Source organism: Gallinula chloropus (genome assembly GCF_964237585.1).
Source record: "Gallinula chloropus genome assembly, chromosome: 3".
Taxonomy (NCBI): Eukaryota; Metazoa; Chordata; class Aves; order Gruiformes; family Rallidae; genus Gallinula; species Gallinula chloropus.
Genome location: NC_140087.1, coordinates 62,337,635 through 62,353,858, shown reverse-complemented (window position 1 = coordinate 62,353,858; position 16,224 = coordinate 62,337,635). Strand labels below are relative to the sequence as shown.

The following is a 16,224-nucleotide window of genomic DNA, read 5'->3' as shown; positions in this document are numbered from 1 at the left end:
TCTTGAACTATAAACATGAAGCCAAGGAAAATATGTATTTTAAATTAAAATATTTTAGAAAAGATTCATCACATAAAAAGCCAGGATGACATTCTGGTGATGCCAGGTTGGTGAAAGAAACACTGCTCTCATGTCATTCCTAAATGTGTCAGTCTTTCCTTGAGAGAGAGAAAGAAAAAATCCACCTTTTCCCTCAAGGGAGATAAAAAGAAAAAAACATTTTGGTCTCATTCAGAGTCAAAGAGATGACTAAGGGAGAATGCAGTTGACACAAATGTAAGAGGAAAACAGGCATATGGGACATGACTGCGGACCCCAGCACACAGAGCTGTTGTCCTCATGTTAACCACAAGCCCACACACAACCCAAGGAGATCAACTTGTGGTATCAAGGTCAATTCAGCTAATCTTGGTGGTTTGTTAATTCTTGTTTTGTTTTCTTTTGCTTTAAATGCAAGCACATTTTTGTGGGTAGTTTTCAGAAGAATCCACACGCCATCAAAGGGGCTGGATTTAGAACTCTACAAGGGTCCTTTATTGCTGAAACAGCTTGGTGCAGCACCCTGAAAACTTCCTCAGCTTTCAAAATGAAGGCTTTATAAGACAAAAATTACCACTTTGAACACATTGAAAGATAGTGCTGTTTAGTGTGATATTATTTTTCTACTTGTTAGGGTTTTCAGAATAAATACATTTGGAGGATGTTTCTGCTAAAGGAACCAAAAATTAGGTACATACTGTTATAACTTAAGCTTCAGTGTACCTTTACTTGAAAAGTCTATAAACTTTCAGAATTAACTCACTAAGATAAATAAAATAATTCACACCAGTTTGATGGTGTACTCTAGATATTTAAAATAATACAACTGAAATTTCTCTTATTTCCAATTTTTGCAAGAAAAAAAAGTATGTAAAAATACTACAACAAACTTCATGCTTGGGGATTAAGGGATTTTTTTTCCATTTTGTTTTATAAAGGTCAACACTAAAACAAATAACTGCTGAGCAACACATAATTAGGTGAAAAAAACTCTTCTCTTTTTTAAAGTCAGCTTTCTCTTTGGCAGGGGGACAAATACTTGTCTCTCATGGCCAATACATCCCACAAGAGACAATACTGGTCACATCCTTACCTCCTAGGGGCAACATGAGTTTCGGGGCGCAGAAAGCCAATTCATTTCCCCCCCATAGATAAATGAAGTGTATGAAACCACAGTAATGACAATTTTGCAAAGCTGTTGGATATCACACTCAGTGAGGTTCACCCGTCCCCAGAGACAAAACTTTAACCCCAAGAGATGTCACGAAGGTATATGCGTTGCATTTGATGGCTGCACAGCACTGCAGGAGGACATGCATACAACCTGAACATCAGCAATATAACCGGAGGTATCTTTGCATTTGCTACTATGTGCAGGTGCATAAATACAGCAGGAGATTTTTCGAGGTACTTGGCAATACACTTTGTGCATCTGAGTTTGGAAACCAGCTCCAACATTTTTAGCAGCAAGCTTACTGTAGGGAACAGTCAACACAATAAAAGAGAACTAGAACTGGATTGAAATAATTAGAGATAAAAGTTCTCTAATTAGACATTTGGGTTTTTTTTCATTTTTAACGCTTATTGGTATTTACATGTGTATTGCTGGATTGCTCCTGGGTTTCTACAGCTTCTGCCCACAAAAAGCATAATGGTGGGGTAAAACCTGTTCCATGAGAGATGTAAAAAGTCACTTGTGTAAAAGAAGATCAGGGTTATATATTTTGTCACATATATACATAAAATCCACAGTCTGAACTACATTAATTCTTTTATTCTGTCACCTGGAAGTTACTTTGCATTGCATGGCAGGGCCAAGTTGAGACGAAGCATGGACAGAGAAACCAAAACACCATCCCTAATGAATTGTCAAGAGTTCATCTTCCTAAAGAAGGAACAGTAGCAAAGTGTCTGGTCACATCCCTTTCTACAGCTTTATAATGAATTAGGTATTATATATAACCTTCACCAAACCAATGCTTTCTCATCTGTTTATAATGGAGATCATTTCAAGACCTTCCAACTGAAACTTTAAAAACCAAAGTCTAGCATCCAATCATGCACTGCTTGCTGGTCTATCCTGATTAGACTCACCAAGGTAGTGCTTGTATGTTCACAAGCTTCCCGGGACAGTTCTTTAACTGTATATTTAGATATAACACCACTGAGGCGGTGTGGACTGCTCACCTCAGCACTGCTGTGACCAGCATGTAGAGATCTACTTAGTGTTGTTAATAATGGCTTCAGGCAACAGCAAAAGGAGTTTAAATTGTCTGGGAAAAATGCCCTCTTGGGTGTACAGTTATGCTCTGCGTGACTTTTGCACACTTTAAGTATGGTACTAGATAAAAGTGCTCATGAAATATCAAAAAAAATATGTACCTGGAAGCAGATCTCAGGGTGATAGGCCACTGTTGTTCATCGTAGGTATATTTTATCACAGTGAGCCAACAAGTACCTGAAGTGGTTTAGACTGAAAGAGATTTGCAACACTGGACCATGGAAGTCAGAGATGGAAAAGGTCATGAAGACCACTTCACTCTCAACACATGAATAATGCTGCTCAACTGGGCTGAAAAGCTATGAGGAAAACCCAAGTCATATTTCTAAGGCAGCTGAGGCTATTGGCTGTCATCATCAGAGCACTCGGTTTCATTAACTATGCACATTCTCCATGCTGCATAGCGGCTCTCCATTGCCCCGTGTTTCACAGATATACAAAAGACATAAAGTCTACGCAAGTAAGTTTCTCACCCAGTACACCTACCAGGAGCCACACAATCAATGTTAAAATACAGTTTCAGGAATTCAAAACCCAGGGATTAAAGCTGCGTGTGCTAAAAAGTTGGCAACGTTATATATTGTTGTGCCAGGAAGGTTTTTGGTGATTGACAAGATAAAATAAGGATGGAGCAGACAGGAAGGGAAAATTCCCTATCCTGTGTGTATTTATAGAAGCTCACAACTCTGTGTTGTGATTGCCTCTGTGGCAATGGGAAGATCTTCGCAAAGGTGGTGGAAACCAGATGGCTAGCAAACTGGACTTTCATGCTGCTTGTACAATCTTTATTAACTGAATTTGTGCCCTCAAACAAGTGTCCCTATTTGCTCACCTGACTACGCATCGTACTGTCATACTGTCGGTTAGAAGTCTTGGAATAGTGAAGCCTGCTTCCAAGTAAGGATTAAATGACAGACCAGAAGTTGTGCAGTTGTGAAGACTTTGAAAGAGCCTGACACTGGAGCAATGACTGGCACAAACCAGAGCCAAACCAGTTTCTGGAATCCCAGAGCACCAAGTTCAAAAGGAAAAGTTTATAATGAATTTCATTATAGATTGGCTCAAGGTAAATACTTGATTAAAGAAGACATTACAGTCTGTAAACTGTAATTTTCTTCATGCACACTAATAATTCCAGCTTCCTACTACACTAGTACGTATTAATTTTCAGTTTTATAGCTTCCAGTGAATTCTTAAATATCATTTACTTTTTCCTCACACGCACTATTTATTTTTATTCATACAGACATGCAACGCAAACTGAAGGAACACTGCATTATACCCTAATAGCAGTCAGACATAAACCCAGAGGGACAAAATGTATTCCAGTAATTTAGCTTCTGCAACAAAGTGGTAAGCAGGGAAGAAATATCACTCCATGGTTAGGGTAGCAGCCTAGTCTTGGAAAAATGGATTTGAGACTCTGCTTTACCACTGATTTCTGATTTTACTTTGGTCAAGCCACTTAATTCCAGACCTTTAAACAACTCGGGGTAGTTTGTTATCACTTATTCTGCGTAAAGAAAGGTGCCCAAATGCACTTGTAGGATCAGGCTCCCTATGTCTCTCCCTATGTCTCCTCCTATAGAAGGAACATAACAGCACATTCCTACCTCCATGTCATGGTGTTCTTTGCAGAGGAGCAGAAGGGAAGAAGGAGAAATCAAGGTTTCCCTTTACCCCAACAACAAGCAGAGCAAACTCTTCCCACAACCACCTCCCATCCATGTGCTGCGGGAGGCTGTGTCACCCCCCATGCCAAGATTGCTGGTGAAGATGGGTGCTAATGCAAGTCTGTGCTCTGATAATTTTACTGAAACTGTCGTTTATTTTACACAGAGCATCAAATGGGCATTGAATGCTGATGAAGTGAGGTTTTTTTATTACCAATCTGTGCTTCTCAGTAGGGAATCATAAATGCTAAAATATGTAAGTACTCCAGAGCAAATTTCAACAGTTTTTGCCTTAAGGACTATCTCACAGATGATGTAAGATAATATCACTTCAAAAATTCTATTTTTATCTTCATGAGTACAGGATCTGACTTAAAAATTTCATGTGGGGATATTTATACTACCTGCAAGGGATTGTTTTAATCAAAATGTGTGCTTGTATTTCTCTGAAAGTTCATCTCACATTCTGCTGGTAAAACCATTGAAACATTAGCCAGCATCAAAATTCCTATTGACAGCACCTCCTCAGGCATGCCCAGACAGGACACATGGAGACAGGAACTGCCTGATGGTCATTTAAAGTTTTGGAACAAATTTTACCAGCAAACCAGGGGAGAAAGCACAAAATGCAAGACATTTTCCCAGTTTTCCTTTAAACTTCAGAAGTGGTGTGCCATAACTATAACTTGGTACATCAGAGCTCTGCATTTAAAACAAAAAAAAAAAAAAAAACCCAACCAAATGACCAGGTCTCTATGCTGATGCTCAAGGCAGATTTGTCTAGAGAGGCAAAACCAAACTCTAAATCCCCAGCCAGATCTGCTGTCAAAAATCACCTCCAGAAAGCAAGCTTTGCTGCCCATGCAACTGGCACACTCCAGAGCTCATGCTAGCCAGGATCTGGATGCTCGCCACCCTCTCTTGCTCTCCAGTGTCCCATCTCAAGCTCTGCAGACCCAGACAGCTACATGGCTACTGTTAATGAAGGGGTCAGTCCTTGCCAACAATTGGCTGTTCACTCCAGCCTCCCATTTCATGGTCTCATCCCCAGAATTGACAATATTTGGCAGGCCCTTATTGTTCCCTGAAGTGTCACTGGATAAGAGTATAGGAGCATGGGATTGAAGTTGAAGAGGGCCTCAGGAGGCTCTCAATATAGCTCTGTGCTAGCACAAATAAATATTTCCTGTGGTTCTGAGGTAGATGACCTGCAAGAGTAAAGTCACGTTAGTAGGAACACACCGATGCACATCAGTTGTGGAGGTGCCTTAAAGAAGTGGAGAAAATTTAAGATTTAAGATCAAACTAGCAAGTCCATGGTACTTTCCTCTATTTAAAACAAAATCAATAAAAAGAAACATACAGCTGGAAGGAAAGTTAGCTTGATACAATCACAGTAAATTAAAAGTCCTTTAAGGCAATGGATGGTGTATTTTCTTCCTCAGAATTAGGCATTGCAAATATTGACAGACCTAGTAAGGCACAATCAATATATCAATTCCTTTGTGAACTATTAATTATATATATCGTTGATGAATAATCATTTAATTAGCATAATGGGAGGCTTCAGTGAAAAGGCTGCCTACCAAGCATACTGGACCTGAAAATAGCAATAGCTTTTCAACCATGAGACTTTGCATGAAAAAGCCATTGCTCAACTTCTGGTCTTAACACGTTACATCGCTCGGCCAATACTGAGCTTTGCTAATAAAGCTTCTCCCCTTTATCACAGCAGTGCTGCCATATATAATTTATTCCTCTAAGGCATGGTGACGAGGGTTCAGTGTGTATTACCTGAATCAGTTCATCAAGCTCTGTTGCATTCACACAGGAATGCTGAGATACAAACGTCTGCTTCTGAATCACAATGGTGGCTCTCTGGGAGGTCTCATGAGGCTGTTCCAGGGCTTTAAATACTGTTGCTCCAATTATTAAATACACAACTACCACCAGAAAAATTGTTGAGACCGTCTTCCATTTCATAACATTAATAGCCGAGTCACTTTCCTCCCGTGAAGTGAGCACAGTTGGCTTGGTGGAAAATGATAATCTTGGTTTGGAGTTCTGAGTGGCCGATTTGGGATCCAGCAAGTCAGGTGCCGCCACTGGCAAAAAGAGAAAAACAAAGTTACAGTGCCGCTCAGATTTCTGTAACTGAACTTCTTGCCAAGAAATTACAGAGATTCTGTTGCTTCCAACTGGAATTCTTAAACTGTTGAATCTTTCACACAAACCCCATGCCACGTTACGACAGAGCTGCTGCTCAGAGTAGTATTTTCCACTTTACACGTGTTTGCAACATTTTCTATACACGTCTGTCCCCTTCTGATATTTGCTCATTTCACTAATGCAGGTTCCCCCCACACACACTCTCCTGCATATACTTTAAACTACCCCCCACGCTCTCTTGCATTTAAACTAGTATAAGGTGGTATTTTGCTGCAGAGATCCTTCACATCCGCTGCTCTCCTAAGCACTGCTAAGCATCTTTCCAGCTGTGTTCTACCTCAGCATTACAGAGGTAGCAGAAAAAGACAAATCTTTCTTTCTCTCCCCTATTTTGCCCTGTGCTCCAGCAAATGCTCTGAGAGAACAGTTACGTGATCACTTCCAAACTCTGCAGACACAACCATAGAAGCAGTGCGCTGCTCATCATGCCAGTCTTTAAGCATTAATTGCCTATTGATTACACCTTTCAGAAAATACCAGTAAAACATATGTGTACTTACAGGAAAAGTCACCCATTTGTTAAGACATGTATTTTTATTTACAGCTCCGAAACCCTACTGGGTTAGGAAAAGAGCGGCTGAGTGTGTTATCAAGTATCCCAGTAACTCATGTGACTACCAGTAACTACACTGGCACACCAAGAAAAAAATCCACCACATCAAGTGCAGGTGAAGATATCCTGTGGGACTGAAGATGGCCACAGCAAGCTGACCGCATGACCTGGATTTAAATGGTTTTGAACTACATTTTGACCGGCCACGACAGGGCTCCGAGCCGCCGGAGGGAAAAGCCCAGACCTAACCCTAGAGGAAAGCCTCCCTCCGGGCGGCGGCGGTGGGACACGTCCCCGGCAGGACTGGCACTCGCGGGATCACCTCCCGGGCACGCACCTCGGCGCCGGGAGAAGGGGCCAGGAGGGACAGAGGCAGCCCCTAGCCCGGGCCGAGCAGGGACCCGGGGCACCCCCCACAGCCCGCAGAATGGGCACCACGGTCACGCCTCCCAGTCCCGCCGCCCTGGCCCCCGCCCCGCGGACACCTGGGGGACAGCCGCGCTCCCCCTCCACACCCCCCGCGCCCCACACCTTGGCGGAAGGAGCCCCCTCCCCCCCACCTTCCCCTCTCCCTTCGCAGTCCCCGCGACCCTCCGAGCCCCTGAGGACGGTGCCGGAGGCCACGGCTTTGCCGGCGGGGGACGCTCCACTCCCGGCCGGCCCCACCGAGCTCGCCGCGCGCCCGCCCGGGGCAGCGCCGACCCGCCGCGACCGCCGGCGGTGAACAAAGGAGCGGGCACCGGGCACCGCCGCTCCGCCGCCGGCCCCGTCGCCCCCTCCGCGCGGCCGGTGCAATGCGCCGGGGGATGCCCGCCGCCCCGAGGGGCGCAGCTCCGGTGCGGCGGGCAGCGACGGGCGAGCCCCGAGCTGCTACCGGCGGGGATGCTCCGCGTCGGGGAGCGGCGCGGGGGCGAGGCGGTCGGCGGCGGGGCCGGGGCGCGGCGCCGGGAAGCGAAGGGAAGAAAGGGAAGGCGGCCGGGCGAGGTACAAAGGGGGCCCGGGCCGCGGCGGCGCAGGGAGCATCCCGAGGTCCCCCCTCCCCGCGCCCGGGGAAGCAGGGGCGCATGCAGCATCCGCAGGGCTGGGAGCGGGGAGGCACGCCATTGTGCTCGTACTCACTTCTTATTTACCGACCCGGTGCCCTCTCATCGCTCCACGGGCAGGCATTTTTTCAGGGCTTGGGTAGATACAGTTAGAGCAAATCAAAAATTTTTTTAAAAATGTTAAAAAAAAGAAGAAAAAAAGGAAGGAGCCGACCGAGAGGAAGAGGCTGATGGATGGGTCTGGAGGAGAGGGAGCGGCAGGGGCGGGCGGGTTGGCAGCGCGGATCCCGCCGGCTCCCCCCGGCCCCGGGGCGTGCGAGGTGCCTCACGTCGCGCATCGCGCATCGCACATCGCGGAGTGTGTGAGTGTGTGTGAGTGTGAGTGTGTGTGTGTGCGTGTGAGAGAGTGTGTCCGTGCGTGCCCGTGTGCGTGCCTCTGTGTGTCCGTGCGTGCTCCGGTGCGCCGGGCGTACGGAGCAGCCCGAGCCCGGCGATGCCTTTTGTGGGGCGGCGGGCACCCGCTCCGCGGGTTGCACACCCCCCCACTCCCCCCCCCCGCCCTTCCGCGCCCCCCGCCGGCGGGGGGGTGGAGGAGGAAAGGAGGGCAGCGCCACGCCGCTCCCCGCTGCTCCCGGCCCGCCGGGGGGTGCGCGCCCCTCCGCGCCCCTCTGCGCAGGCAGCCCGGCGGGATGGCGGGCAGATGCTGCAGGGACGCGGGGAAAAAATGGAGGGGGAAGGCGGGGAAGGCAGAGCGGTAGCTGCGGAGATCAAGGTCTCGCCTGGAAACGAGCGAGGAGAGAGGCGGGAGGGAGAAGGCACCGGCCACCCCCGCGGCGAGGCAGGACCTGCCGGCGGTCCCCGCTCCAGCCCCAAACGCGATCGCCTCTCCAGAGCCTCCCGGTGAACTTTTGAACTAGAGGAAATGTCACTGCAGCCGGGAGCAGGGGGACGAGCGGGGAGACCCCGGCCCTCACCGGGAGCTGCGGAGCAAGGCGGCTCCGTCCTTCCCGGCTTGGCCTGAATTTTAACCCGTGTGCTTTGCAGCCCGCTGTCTTGCTGCAAGGAGTTAACTAGGTGGGATCTCGGAGTCAGGGATGGTAGCTGCTCTCCTATCGCACGCACCGCCAGCGTCCTCCCTCCTTCCATTTTTGTCTGAGACAGACATCAGAAATGCTGCTTCAACTGTGGTTTCTGCCACTAAAAGACTGAAATTATTCTCGGTATCTTTGCCAGGAGCTAACTCCCCAATTTCCCGGTCATCTATCACCTGTGACATCATCCATGGGGTATCTGTTGACACTGAGGTGATGAACATCTACACTTGCCTAAAAAGGAGAGGAGGATTTACCAAGAGAATCCAAAAAAACTGCTCCCATAGCCACTCTAAAAAGTCTCTGCAAACTCATTACAAAATTATTCACCCTAACAAATGTGTATAGGTCACAGGCATTTAAAGCCCGAGGCTGTATCTGTGAAATGGCCAAAGTCAGTCATACATTGGGTGTTTAATGGGCTATAATCCTGCTCAAATCAGCAGCACCATCAGCAAACACTTTAGAAGTCACTTATTTTAACGCTTCTCCATATCAATGTGACATAATACAAATGAGTGTAATATTGAGTTCCTTAGGACTCTAATTTCAGCAACATCAATCACACCAATCTTCCCCAGTGCATTCACACATCTCCAGAAGATGCAGCATAGGGCAGGAAGCTGCATCTGCTGTTTCAGTTTGAGCTGTAGCTCATCGCTCCCCATCGCCATGAACCAGCAAAGCAGTTGTCGAGTAACAAGAGCCACTGGGTCCAATCCAACAAACCCTTTTGCAAGTAGAGCTTCAGTCATACGGTTGACTTCATCGACACAGTCCCAGTCCTCAACTACAGAAGTGCAATGCCCATTCCTGTCTGCTGGCACTCCTTGCTCAAGGGATTCTTGAAGCTGGAAGAATTTTCATGACTGGATCTCTTTTTATGTTTTTTGGTTTTAAATCATCATCTTTCCCCCTTTCTCCCCAAAAGATTTTTTAACCATCAGTCTATATGAGCACTGTCTGTTCCTATCTCACCGAAAAGAAACATTTCACAGGGTTTCCTCCAACAACCTGTGGGAAAACAGGCATGAAATTTTTCTTCCATGCTGACCCGTGTATCCATAAAATCTTGTAAGAAATAATACTACAATAGTACTACTTTAGCAATCTAAATATTTTGAATAAGATTTTGTTTTTTCTTGAGTGGAGGAATTATTTAACGTTGAAAAAGGGTCAAACATTGTCTATAATTTGAAAGCTTCCCAGTAGTTTCAGGAGGGTTTGGATCAGGCCTTAAGTTCAGGTGTTCCACCCAGTGGACAGACATCATTTGGAGATCTTCTCCAGGAGGGACCACATTTCTGCCATAACTTCAATAGCTGAAAAGCTGCCTCTGTGAAAGTAATTGTCTTCATTAATTACCTAGTAAATATCTCTAATATATGATACTTTCTCTATGATACTTTCCACCTATTCTGATTCCGGATGCAGTCCTCAGCTGGAGCTTACTGCTTTCTTAAAGTGGTCATGAGCTGTCCACTGTCACTTCTACTACAAACACAAGCACTTCACATACTGTAGGTGCCTCTAATGATAGGGATCTTTAAACCCAGCAAAAAACCCAGTAATTCTCATTGTGGTGTTCAATAAAAAACATTGCATATAGCAACTCCTATCCTCTGGAGGCCTTCACAGCACCAGAGTTTACTCTGTGGAGCCATGCCCTTTAATATTTTTTCTGTAACGTACACCACACATTGTTTGAATATTGTGTGTGACCATTTTGCCCTCAAATTTGGAACTGACATTCAACCAGCTCGAAGCATCAGGCTTTACTAAACAAACACGCTCAAATGCAGCGTGTCACTGAGAAAACATACGACCAACCAACACAGACAAGATTAAGTAGTAAAAGGGGCTACAACACGGAGCTCCAACCTTGTGAGCAAATGGCCTTGCTACTGAGCCAAAGAAAGAGATCTATCTGAGCGAACTAAAGGAAAAAAAATGCCTGTAAGATTAAGTATAGGCAGGTTTGTGTATTTCACGCTAACATGAGAAAGACTCACAAGTACAGGACTGTCAAATGCTGTCTAAAAATGTATTGGCATGAGTTTAGTATGGCCACATTACTCACAGACGGTGGCTGCTGGAAGCTGCTCAACTCTTTGAAATGTTAAAAGTAGGCTCAGCGGAGAGAGACAGGCATGCAGCATGCAGAGGAAGTCAAAGTTGCGTGATAAACATAGCAATCACATATTCATACAAATAACAGCTGTAGATAATCTAAACATAGCTTTGGTAGGACAGGAGCACACTTGGAAGGAAATAGTTATTGCAGAAAAGTATCACCCTAGAAAGACCAATTTGAAAAGCGTATGTAAAAAGCACCCTTGTCCATCACTAATGCTTTTCTTTTCCTCTTGAGAACTGCAGGAGCCATCCCCTCCCTGGAAGGCCGTGAAGAGCCACTTGCTTTGTACCTGGGGCAAGGGGATCCTGCTAAGCCCCCACCTCTGGGTGAAGTACATGCTTTTCTCCTTTAACCGGCTGCGCAATAGGAGGCACCACAAGTTCCAGCCTTCTTCACTCTTGTTTAATTGCCAAGGATTTCTACATTCCCAAGGGAGTGTTATGGCAAGGCTTCCAGTGAGGGCATTTCCCTCACTGACTTCCAGAGACGATTCATACGGACACCTATTTAATTAGCCGCAGAGGACCCATGCCTTTCATCAAATGGTGTATTGCCATAGGCATCAGGTCTTGCTGCAGACACCAACATCTTCCTTTCTAAAGGAAACAACACTTCCTCACGACATGAGAGCAGGAAACTTCTACCTCTCTTAGAACTGGCCCAAATTACACACCCAGGTAAAGTCAAGGATAAATCTTTGCTACTGCTAAGTTTTCTTACAACAGAGCTCAACAGAAATGCCACCAGACTTATTTAGTAAGTTCATTTTAAGATTTGTTTTACTTATTCAGTGGGGCTTATAAATGACTTGTCACTTGACTTCTTTAGAGACATTAAAAGATCTCTGACAGTTCTTTATGGATAATTATGACATTAAGGCCATGCCATGTTACTGTATTTTGCCATTAAACCATTAGTCATATCCTGTGATGGGGATTTACACTAAACGGGAAACTAATGGCATATGGCTTGCTGCTTCTTTGAGCAGATGAGAAGACAGACCGCGTGCTTCACATGACAGTAAGGACATGGGCCTTCTCCCAGTGATTGTGCTGAGGCCTCACCCTGCCAGCCCACTGCCAGTGTTAGGAGGCTAAAGAGAAGGCAATAGGCAGGATACACTGGCAGCTCAGTGATACTCATCTGCCTCTGAAAAGGTTATAAGCCTCAAAGCAGTCCCATTTAAAAACACGCAATCGCTTTTAATCAAACGAGTCAGGCATATGTGGTGCAACTAGGGTATGTATTAATGAGTTTTACCTCACTAGCAAGCTATTACATCTACCATGAGTCTTACAGTGGGACAAAATTATTTGTTCAACAGAAAAGCCATTGTTTCTCACCTCATCAATTACTAGAAATACTGTTTACATGTGCCCATCTATTTTCATACAGCTCAGTTGTCAGTTTTAATTAGGTTCTAATTCTTTCCATCACTAGTAATTCTTATCTATTTATCCACGTGCAGCAAGTGGGAAGTTGTTTTAGAACCCATAAAGTATTCGCTGTTGTAATTAATATTGTGGATGTGTATTTTTCTTTACTGGCTTGCAAATCTCCCAGCGGGTTTCCTCCCTGCCTGTGTTGTGTTACCAGACCTAATGGGATTTATTTGTCACATGTTCTGCCACTGTTTTTTTGTATTTGCTTTCACAAATCTGTTATGCTTGGACAGCATCAGAAACAACAATTAAAACTAAATTTCCAATGCCATTCTCATCAATGATAAATGTGAATTGCTATATGTCACCTTTCTTATGGATTATTTATACACAGGAAAAGCTCACTACTACTTTGAATTACTGATCTTGAGGGAAAGCCAGTGGCGTTCTGGGATGATTACAAAATGTTTTTCTGTAATCATCAAAATGTTCTACAAAATTGCTGCTTTGTAATTTCTTTTTCATTTTTGCTAGTTGTGGTCTCTTCAAAATAGGAGACTGACAACGGGAATGTCTAGATTGTATATCTGGCTGTCCACACCCATTTGTACCAATCATGCAACTGTCCTCGTAGATTGTCATGGCGCTACTCCAGGACTTATGAGATGGAAACTTAATCTCCGTATTGCCTTTGCAGGCTGGAAAAAAGCTTGGTGTATTTTGTAAGAAGAAGAATGTACATATGAGACTGAACACAAGAGAATGGACAATGTTTGTGCTGACTCTAAAGGTAGTTTTCCTTGAGTGAGCAAGCAGGTGCTTACTTCTAAACTATATCTTGAGGAGCTGAGGATTTTATTTTTATATTTGTGAAGTCCTACATCCACATTTAAGGGAACTCTGGAAATAGTGACACAGATCTATGGCACAGCCATCTGTAAATAAAATAAAATACAGACAGAGGACACTGGAAACCACCTAAAATAGCATTAGTGCTTTTCTTGTAGAGTAATCTACAAATAAAATTTGGAGGAAACAAAACAAATCAGACAAAGACAAGAGAAAATAACCCAGGCAATACTAAATAAATATCGTGCAGGGATAATGAAAGAACTTGCTAGCAGAAATAAAGAATATAAATGAGGAGATGAAAAAGGAGAACATTAAGTGTCATACATGTTTTTAAACCATCAGGCTTCCTCTACAAGGCAATAGCCATAAGAGAAAGTGCAATGAAATCTATGAATTATTTCCAAATGTCCACAAGAGACTCCGTTTTCTGTCAGTCTCTGCGTGTTCAGCTACATGCAGATGTACATGTATATGCTATAGATTTTTTATAGAAAGACAGGCATTTGATAGTCTTTTTTTTTAATTTGATAGCTTGTTCTAAGGATAGACCTCTTATTTTATCTCTTCTCAATTATTTTTTAATCTTCTCCTACCCCCAACACCAGGCGCAAAGCTCACAAATCACGCTCTGAAACGAAGCTGTACGCTAATGCTGGTGTCGAAACGTGGCAGTTGTGAGAAATGGTTAGTTAATTTAAAGAGGCACAGAGTTTCAAATTTTAAAACTCTGAGAAAAAAAATTATCTCCCAGATTGACTCTTAAGCTCCTAAACAGAAGTGAAGAGGTAATTTCATATCAAATTAAAAGTCTGACTTTGAAAATCAGGGCATCACAACTTGTCAGCTTTATCTGCAGAGGATCATCTGCCCTTTCCAATGACCAAACCTTTCTGCTGTGATAAAAGATGCCATTAGCACCATGCAGGCAGAAAGCTGGGTGAGCAGAGCTCGCTTTTGGTAAGGTGCTTGGGCAGCAAGAATTCGCTGCCATTCAGATGCATGGTGCATTGGCATTGCTCAGCGCTTGCATCCTTGGTTACTCTTCCCTCTATTTTCTTTAAACCTTGAAATTCTGGGCTTGATGGTTTCTCTTGGGCTGGCAGCTGTGGGCTGTGTTGGCAGGACAACAAGATAAAGTTTTGTACTCATCCTTTCAGCTTTAAATTATCTGTAAATCTATCTTTACTTTTTTTCTAGAAATGATGTCTTTCAGTTGCATTGTGCCACAGATGTTAAGCATGCAAAGAGATTGGTCCACTGTTTTTGTACAGTTTCCTGTTTTTTTTCAGCTATTAGAGGCAGCAATAAAAGCTGGTCTCCAGCTCCGAGGAAAATGTCGGTACAAAATATAGGAGAAGGTTGGCCCACATTTACCTCAGAGGTAAATACCCCAGGCAGCAAGTAGAACCAGATACCCATAGGACTGTGATTGGTGAGAAAGTTGTTTTATATGACCCCTTCACATAAAACAGCTAAAATTAATATTATGAAATTTCCATGACATCTTAGCAGCCTGGACATGAAGGCCGTTCTATTTCTAAAATCCTCAACATCCTACTATTTTTATAATCCCTTGCCCAAAAAGATCACTTGCTCTGTCACATAAATGGGCAAAGTAAGATTGTAAAACAATCATGACGTTAGTGTAAAAAGTGTTCTTCAATAAAAATTATTTTCCTGAATTATTTATATTGGTAACAGATAAAGCATAAGCATCCCCTGAAACAGTTTTTGCAATCTTTCTGTGATTTTTTTGTTGTTGTTGTTGAAAGTGGGAATATACCAATTTAAGAAGCATGATTGCCAAGAAAAGTTAATAGAAAAGCCATAAAGAAACCAATTCCTGAAATTATTGCTTTCCTAGCTTTTCATGTTCTCTCTCAGAATGACTTCAGATATTAAGGAGATTAGTACTCAAAAAATTTACTTAAGGCATTATCCGGTAAGAATATCTCAATGGAAGAAATACAACAAAAGCAGCGAATTAGGAAGCCTCAGGCTGAACATTTGTACCACATTCTTGAGGACTCATTGGCAATTTCCTTCTTTATTTTAGAGGGAAGATATGATGATTTTTTCTTACTCATAAAATTGCCCAGAATATTTAGGAAAGTCAGCTGTGATCACAGTATGGTAACTAGTAAAATGGACTTGTGAGAAAAATATCCCATATCCCTTACTCCTAACATAGGGAGTATGTCCTGTGTCCTGCTGATCTACAGAAATGTGCATAATCCAGGTGTGAAGGATTTTGGATATGCCTGTACATCATCATGTCAGAACCCTGAACAAGGAGCCATGTGGGAATTAGGAGCAAGCTGCTGCCTGCATAAGATTGTGAAGCATAAGACAAAAATACTGCCAGGTCCTGAAGGTGGGGCAGATAAGGCCTTTGCAGTGGCACACTCAGACTAGTAACCGACCTCTTGGCATGGCAAACTGTCTCAAATACAGTGGCATGTCTGCGTTGCCTCCAGTTCTGGAGTTCCCTCTGTCAGCTACTTCGGGTTTTTTGTATAGTTGTGCAGGGCACAGACAGCATCCAAATTGGACAGCAGTGCCTATATGCAAAACTGTGATCCCAAAGAAATATTTCCTTTCATTCCTGCATGGCTTTATTTTCACCACTGGTGTTCTTCAGCAAGCTTTCTGCTCCTGGACACAAATAAGCCACCCACCATGCTGCTCAACACTAATGGCATTCTTATGCCCAGCTGATCCAGAAAATAAGCCTTCCTTACTTATCTCCTTAGGGGAGTGTATTTAGTAGGCTTTTCTGGAAGGCTAGCAGAACAAACTTCATGTAATATGTCGGGATGGTTACCACTTTCTTTTAAAACATAAACGAAAGTGTTTATGCAATAGTGCAATGATTGGAAGACTCTCTGAGGATATGAGGAAAAAAGGACTCCGATTATTTCTTGTGCATAATGGAATTTAAATC

The 16,224-nt window shown here is 43.9% G+C and overlaps 1 protein-coding gene across 1 annotated transcript in view; it reads right to left on the bottom strand.

Moving 5' to 3' along the window:
* The window catches only part of KCNK2 (potassium two pore domain channel subfamily K member 2), a gene marked incomplete at both ends in the record, with an annotated part of 104,772 nt that overhangs the window by 68,650 nt on the left and 19,898 nt on the right, over positions 1-16,224 (bottom strand). Inside the window, one exon of the mRNA XM_084262210.1 lies at positions 5,788-6,098. Coding sequence (XP_084118336.1) covers positions 5,788-6,098 — 311 coding nt within the window. The remainder of the gene's footprint in view (positions 1-5,787; positions 6,099-16,224) is intronic.